The sequence below is a fragment of the Piliocolobus tephrosceles genome, chromosome 5, assembly GCF_002776525.5.
Source record: "Piliocolobus tephrosceles isolate RC106 chromosome 5, ASM277652v3, whole genome shotgun sequence".
Classification (NCBI taxonomy): domain Eukaryota; kingdom Metazoa; phylum Chordata; class Mammalia; order Primates; family Cercopithecidae; genus Piliocolobus; species Piliocolobus tephrosceles.
Window position 1 is genome coordinate 157,420,759 of NC_045438.1, and position 8,281 is coordinate 157,429,039.

Consider the following 8,281-nt stretch of genomic DNA (forward strand, 5'->3'; position numbering starts at 1 on the left):
CAAGCTCCGCCTCCCAGGTTTACGCCATTCTCCTGCCTCAGCCTCCCGAGTAGCTGAGACTACAGGCGCCCGCCACCTCGCCCAGCTAGTTTTTGTATTTTTAGTAGAGACGGGGTTTCACCGTTTAGCCAGGATGGTCTCGATCTCCTGACCTCGTGATCCGCCGTCTCGGCCTCCCAAAGTGCTGGGATTACAGGCTTGAGCCACCGCGCCCGGCCGCACAGTATATATTTTTTAAATCTTGTTTCACTTTTACAAAGAGTTGATGACAATTCTCACTGCATTGACTTCACCATTCACTAATGGGTCAGTTATGACCTACAGTTTGAGATGCACTGAGCTATAGGGAACAGTACTTTCTGTTTTATACTGTCTTGTACTCAATAATTTAAAAATACTATATGAAAAATCAGAACATGTAAAACTTAAGTCAAAATGACTTTGTTCTAGGATTTAGGATCTTGTAGAGATGATATTAGGGGAAAACATGCCCAGGGATATTTGGAGTGTCAGTGACTGTGAAGGTGCAAATGAAAACTGGAGTGTGAGGGAGGAAACTGCTGGGAGTGCAGGGGGAAGAAAGAAAGAATTGATCTCTCTCCTAGACGGATAGAGATCCATTTCTTGAGTTTAGTTATTAAGGAAGGACAACTATAATCAATCTTAGAGGAGAATTACCAAGGTTAAGTATTCTTATGATTGTCAAGTTTCATTACAAGTCACTAAGCATCTAAAACCCAAATCATCACTGTGTAAAGATGTAGTTCCATGAATACTGTGACAATTTCTGCTTAAGAATATTAGAAAAATGATACTTGATGTGACCTACCAGAGCAGACTTTCAATTTTTTGAAATGCCTTAATCTGTGTCACAGTGAAATGGTGACTGTGGAAGGTGCTGTATTTCCACAGGAGTCAAACATTATAAGCAACAACTACTCATGGTTCATTAATTGATGGAAATGAAAAGTCATGTGGGTAAAGAAATACCACTAATACTATGCTGCTTGGTAGTCTGAAACTCTGTTTGTGTTTTCATATAAATTCAAGTGCCATAACAGTTTATTTCAGCCAGTATTGGTTGAGAATTTATTCTATGCATGCTATTGTACCTTTTGTTTCTTATTTATTAATTTGCATTTAGCTATCCAGATCACTAATCTAGGATTAAAGAACCAGGCTAGAGAATTTAAATTGATTTATTAGCCAGCATATGTGCGGTGCTTTTTAATTCATATATTATCTCAGTTAATTTCATCCCGACCTTAAGAGCTAGTTATTATTATACCTATTTTCCAGGTAAGAAAACAAAAATTTACAGTCAAAGCAATGTCTCCAAGGGGACATGGCCAATGAATGGCCCTCTAATGCCACAGTCTCTCCCACCACAGGATAGCTCACAGAACAGCCATCTGGATCCCAGGCTGACCGCTGAAGAGCATTCACTTTGTGCCATGCATTGTTCTAAGCACTTTCATGTACTGATGAAATCCTCACAACACTGAGTTTCCTTATTTCCAACAAGTGATGCATCTGTGGCATCTCACCTCTTGCAGCTAAATCCTTTCAATGCTTAGCTGACCCAACAGGGAACATCACCCTTTCTTCATCGTTTCCTGAAGCTTTATTCACCCATGGTGGAGGCAGTTACAGAGATGTTTCATGAGGTTGATGGCAGGGTCCTGGATTTTAGATATCCCTCATCCTAAAAGTCCCTGCGATGGCCAATCACTGGGAAGGTCTCGCTGGCCAGTTTCTCCTCTGCCCCAGCCTTGTCTCTCTTCCTTATTCTTTCTCCAGCACCTCCTGGTCTGTAAGTGTCTTTCAGACAGAATTTATTTACTTAATTATGAAAGCAATATATTTTGTCTCTCTAGCACCCTGTTCAGCCATGTACAAAAGGCTCTTTCTACAGTCTATATGTCTTATCAAAGGTTTAGCTAAAGCAAAGACAATTCTATTTTAGAGGAATTCTGCCAACAGCTTTAAGCTAGGATTTCTTTTCCTCCCTCAGTAGCTGACAGTGACAGTTAAAGAGACAGTAAAACCTTGTAGATAAGGCGTTCCCTGTGTGTGGGGCATTCTGAAAAACCATGTCAGGCTAGTCCTTCTATCATGGAGTTTTCGCTGAATCTTGGAACTGACACAGTAATTGGGGGATTTATTAGTGTGGATTTTGTTATATGATCATGTCATATGTGCGATTCATTTTCAATTATGATGCAGAAAGAGAATCTCACTTGACAAAGAAGAGTGAACAATCCTTTCTGGAAGAATAGTGATTTTTATACTGTACTTTTATAGGTTTCTTTGGACCAACACTGAACAGTTTTATCCACATTCTTATGTACTCCTATTATGGACTTTCTGTGTTTCCATCTATGCACAAGTATCTTTGGTGGAAGAAATATCTCACACAGGCTCAGCTGGTATGTTGTCCCTTCTTTTAGCTTTTCTGTGTGTGGCTCATGGATGGGGAAAGGAAACAGAAATCTGTCTTAGAAGTCAGAGGGCTTTTGATGTGTGATGAGGCTGCCTATGTTTTTTCCAAAATTGGCCTTTTAAGAAAAACTTTTTGTGTGAAAATGCCCTTTGTATATGCAATTAGCTTATAATGGAAAGTTCCTTGCTTTGAAATGTAGATGAATACTTTTCAAATTAATGTGTAAGTTAAATCCTTTTTGTCTAAATAATTTTAACTGCGACTTTTCCATGTGGAAATAATGGGCAATTTTACATACTAATTTCAAATAAGATTTCTGGATGAGGGGGCTGCTTCAGCATCTTTGTTTTGTTCCTGCATAATTCTGAGAGTCCTAGGAGTTCATTTCTGAATTGATCAAGCTTGGCCGCAGCGTCTGTGTGGCACAGCCTGGCTCGCTCACAGAGATGCCCTCTCTGCCGTCCCCAGGTGCAGTTCGTGCTCACCATCACGCACACCATGAGCGCCGTTGTGAAACCCTGTGGCTTCCCCTTCGGCTGTCTCATCTTCCAGTCGTCTTATATGCTGACATTAGTCATCCTCTTCTTAAATTTTTACGTTCAGGTATGTGGAATGTAAATGTTCAGCAGTAAAATATAATAGATTGTGCACTTTTTTTTTTTTTTTTTGGAGACAGAGTTTCACTCTCATTGCCCAGGCTGGAGTGCAGTGCCGTGATCTCGGCTCACTGCAACCTTCATCTTCCAGGTTCAAGCGAGTCTCCTGCCTCAGCCTCCCGAGTAGCTGGGATTAGAGGCCTAATTTTTGTAGTTTTAGTAGGGATGGGGTTTCGCCGTGTTGGCCAGGCTGGTCTCGAACTCCTGACCTCAAGTGATCCGCCCACCTCGGCCTCCCAAAGTGCTGGGATTACAGGCGTGAGCCACCGTGCCCAGCCTAGATCATGCACTTTTACATTATATATTTAATTTTACTGATTAAATATTATAGTAGACATGCTTGTAGATAAATTCAGGTAGCAGATACACAAAGTGAAATTTGTATTCCTAACTTCTCTGTCCACACCCTCCTCCTCGAAGGGTAATTACAGTTAATAGTCTAGTGGGCATTTAAAAAAACATTTTTCAATGCGTGCACATAAGATTTTATCAAAAATATCATTGGATTATGTATACATTTCTCAATTTGCAGTATGTATTTGTACCATGCTACCAAAGTCTGACATCTGAAAGTTAAAACTGTGTATAGTAAGACAGATCCAGGAAATGTGAATGGAGCAAAGCAAGGGCTTCTTCAATGTTTTTAATTTATTGATTTCATATTTAAAAATTGTTTCCTTATCAGCTACCCTGATGTTGCAGGCTCACTGTTCATTTGGAAAAAAATTCCTTTAAGGCAAACCACAGTGGAAAGGTCACACTGACTTTTTCTTTATCAAGTGTCATTTTCTTTTTAATTAACAATTTAAATGGAAGACAGCTTCAAAATGCAATTTAAAAGCCACGCTATTGTACAAGAACAGATGAAAGCTATAACAGAGAAGCGGCCTCAGGTGGATGTAGATTTTAAATTGCTCTCTTTTGTGGGCTGGGGAAATGGAAAGCTTCGTTTAAAAAAAAAAGTACATTTATATTCAAAACTGTACTTTTGGCATTGTATTCAACTATGTATTTTTTTCAGACAAATAAGAAAGTGCTTTATTTTTTAGCTTGCATTTGCTGAAAGTTAATCCATAGTGGTTTTTATTTTTATTTATTTATTTTTTTGAAATGGAGTTTTGTTCTTGTTGCCCAGGCTGGAGTGCAATGGCACGATCTCGGCTCAACACAACCTCTGCCTCCTGGGTTCAAGCGATTCTCCTGCCTCAGCCTCCCAAGTAGCTGGGATTACAGGCGTGGGCCACCACGCCTGGCTAATTTGTATTATTAGTAGAGACAGGGTTTCTCCATGTTGGTCAGGCTGGTCTTGAACTCCTGATCTCAGGTGATGCCCCCACCTTGGCCTCCCAGAGTGCTGGGATTACAGGTGTGAGCCACCGTGCACATCCCCATAGTGGTTTTATACAGTGCAGAACAGTGGGAATGGAATTTTGACAGCTTTTCAGGTCTTGTATTTCTGAAATTGGACTAGGCTTTGTCTTTTATAAGAGATAAAGGTTTCCTTTGAAGATTTCCAAAGAAGTAATCAACAATGAGACCAAACAAAGCTATGTGCAGGTGTGCAAACCCCTGCCCCCACCTTCCCAAAACAAGCTGAGTGTTAAAGGGAAGCTAAGGGAGTAATTTGGTGCATGGTGTTGAAGACTGAAGAGAATCGCATAGCCCAGCAAAAGTAGGTAATGGCATTCGAAGCCTTAGCCCTACATGCTGGTTCAAACTGAATCTTAGTTCTGAAGTCAAGCATATAATTGAAGTCTGGACCCTTGTTAATACTATTGCTTTTTTTTAAAAAAAAAAAAAAAAGTAAAAATGAGATGAGAGATCAGGTATTTTGTCAGAATAGGAAGGATATGCCAAAAACTAGATCAAGCCAGAACCCCAGGTATTGGTACTTTTAAAATAACAGCACTTTTTCGCTTGAATTCTTTTTTAAAGTTTTATCTTTCCAAGTGAGCAACTAATGCAGAATACTTTGGATGCTAACCCCAGAATATACAGATCCTGACCTCTACTGTTCATTGAAATACATGCATTTGTTTTGGTCTTTACCCTATTTTTAATCTTTAACCAGAAGTTTAAAAATGATATTACAAACATGAAATCTTATTAGAAAATCCAGCACCCAACTGGGCATAGTGGCTCATGCCTGTAATCTCAGTACTTTGGGAGGCCAAGGCGGTTAGATCATCTGAGGTCAGGAGTTCAAGACAAGCCTGGGCAACACAATGAAACCCCATCTCTACTAAAAATACAAAAATTTGCCGGGCATGGTGGTGTGCACCTGTAGTCCCAGCTACTTGGGAGGCTGAGGCAGGAGAATCACTTGAACCCGGGAGGCAGAGGTTGCAGTGAATGGGGATCGCGCCATTGCAGTCCCGCCTGGGCGACAGATCGCAACTCTGTCTCAAAAAAACAAACAAAAACAGAAAATCCAGCGCCCAACAAAATCACGTACTGTTTTAACTATACGCAAAGTTAAAGACAAGGTCTTATTAAATAATCTTTTTATTTTTCTCTTCAAAATATACTCATCCAACAGACATACCGAAAAAAGCCAATGAAGAAAGATGTGCAGGAGCCACCTGCAGGGAAAGAAGTGAAGAATGGTTTTTCCAAAGCCTACTTCTCTGCAGCGAATGGAGTGATGAACAAGAAAGCACAATAAAAATGAGTAACAGAAAAAGCACATATACTAGCCTAACAGATTCGCTTGTTTTAAAGCAAAGACTGAATTGAAAGTTACGTGTTTTAGGATAAACTAATTTCTTTTGAGTTTATAAATCATTTGTACCCAGAATGTATTAATATATTGCTATTAGGTTAATCTGTTCACTGAATGCTTTGATCAGCATTGACGTGATGCTGACCTCTGAGGACCTCAGAACTGGTGCAGCTTCTCCCTCCCTCCCTCCCACAGGCTGAACCTTTCGCCAGAAGCTGTCCTTATAACGCCTTATACGCATACACAGCCGGGAAACGTGGAGCATGGTTTCTCACAGAAAGTCTCCAAATAAAAAGAGTTTTGTTCAGATTAAAATGTTTACAACAAAATGTTAATTATATTCTAAATACAGGGTATGTTCTAATCTATATTAAGCAATAATTGCCAGTGTATAATCATTCCATTTGTTCCTTTAGCAATCAACCCTGGAAAATATTAAAATGGGATCATACACAGAAGACAGAAAAATCTAGCAAAACTTCTCTAAGCCAGAGTCTTGTCTATCAAATTCCCACAACCACTCCTGATTCTAAATTTAGTGATATGGTAATGAAATTGGTATTTCTTTTATTTTAAATATTAGTTATTTTAAGGAGAAAAAAATGCTTCTGCAAGATTTTCATAATTCAGGGGCTTTGGATAGGATTGTTCATCTGTTTCCCTAATCATTCATCTGTTCATGTCTCCCTCCTGTACCAGTCAACCTAGGTTACTAAAGATGCCATGCTCCACATCACGAGCAGTGTACAAATCTGGCTGCCAATTTCCATTCTGAGCAAGGACTGGAGTCCACTCCGACCTCTTTCTTTGAACACACATGCTGCTCGAATATGTATAAATCAGAATTAGCAGAGTGATGGGAGCAAAATAGGCACTGAATCCGTCAACTCTTTTTTGTGAGCCTACTTTTGAATATTACCTCAGATACCTGTTGTCACTTTGCAGGTTAAGTTTTTGAAGCTGGGAGGAAAAACATGGAGTAGCTTGGAAAGATTCCAGCACTGAGCCGTGGGCTGGTAATGAGCCACGATAAAAAATGCCAGTTTGGCAAGCTCAGCACTCCCGTTCCCTGCTCAGGTATATGCGATCTCTACTGAGAAGCAAGCACAAAAGCAGACAAAAATATTAATGAGTATTTCCTTTCTCCATAAGTGCAGGGCTGTTACTTACTGCTAAACTCTACCAAGAACGGAAACAAAGAATATTTTCTGAAGATTTTTTTGAAGATTAATTTATACCCTATAAAATAAAACTTGCCAACTTTGATGAAGACACTTCATCTTCTCTCCTACCTTATTTTTTTAAGTAAGTTTTTAGGTCCTGACACTGACATCAAATACACGCACACCAGAAAGGCATTTCCACCACCGTCCCCACTCATTACCGTCCAGAGTGCCTTTCTCTCTCGGCTTTTTTTCCCCTCTGAGCTCTAGTTTTAAACTTTGGGCATTTAGGATTTGGGCGTATTTTTTGGAAGGTGCCTAATGCTTAGGATAGTCTCGAGGGTGATGCACTGCACCTGCTTCCTTCCCTTCAGTGCAGCCAACCCATTTCTGTTGAACAGATGTCTCCTGTCTGATGCCCCTGACTCTTCCATTTATCTTTCTAAATCATTTTCTGAAACTGACTTGCTCTAGGGTGCTTCATCACCACTTCCATCTTGCATCACCTTCTAACTGTACTGTCTTGTTCTCTCCCAGCAATTCATTTTAAAACAAGGGCTAGCTTCAAGCATGACTGTTAGGGCTCCTCTGTGACAAAACACAAGTTGGACCAAGGAGAAAGCCCTTTGGAAAAACTGGACCTTAGTTCAGTTTAGGTCTCAAATACAGGCTAAAATCTCTTACCAAAGTGCATTCCAGGTGAAAATGAGACTCAGAAGACAGACTAGTCTAATATACTCACTGGTTGTCACATTCTGCTTACTCTTACTTGCCAGTGAGGCCCTGAGGTCTCAGGGCACAGCATACCTGCCACTTTGGATGTTTTCCAGGGCTTCAGATCTGTATGGCAAGGAGGGAGCCGTCCTTCAGCAGACAAGGTCAAGCAGCTTGAACTACAAGGCAGCTCGAAACCTCTCCGATGAAAGTGAAAAATGTGGGTAGTTTATACTTTCAAACTAACGCCAGAGACTAGAGAGAGGTTTCATTCACGATGTGCATTTCCAATTTGGTCTTTAATTCAAGAGAAGCTTCATAAAACACGTATAGCCTTAAACCATTCAAGGGCTAATTTAAAAAATACAGAGTTATAAAATCTTAACCACAAAAAATAAATCAGGTAAACATTTTAACCTGTTGTTAAGTGTTGTAACTTCAAAAAACCAAAATGCTTAATGTGATTTTTCTAAAACTATTGAAAAATTAATATTTCAGGCCGGGCGCGGTGGCTCAAGCCTGTAATCCCAGCACTTTGGGAGGCCGAGACGGACGGATCACGAGGTCAGGAGATCGAGACCAT

General features: G+C 40.1%; 1 protein-coding gene across 1 annotated transcript in view; it reads left to right on the forward strand.

Annotated features, from left to right (window-relative positions):
- Nucleotides 1-7,092, forward strand: part of ELOVL2 (ELOVL fatty acid elongase 2) — a 59,288-nt gene extending 52,196 nt beyond the window's left edge. Inside the window, exons 6-8 of the mRNA XM_023185396.2 lie at nucleotides 2,305-2,429; nucleotides 2,912-3,046; nucleotides 5,639-7,092. Coding sequence (XP_023041164.2) covers nucleotides 2,305-2,429; nucleotides 2,912-3,046; nucleotides 5,639-5,764 — 386 coding nt within the window. The 3' untranslated portion in view covers nucleotides 5,765-7,092. The remainder of the gene's footprint in view (nucleotides 1-2,304; nucleotides 2,430-2,911; nucleotides 3,047-5,638) is intronic.
- Nucleotides 7,093-8,281: the final 1,189 nt, after the last annotated feature.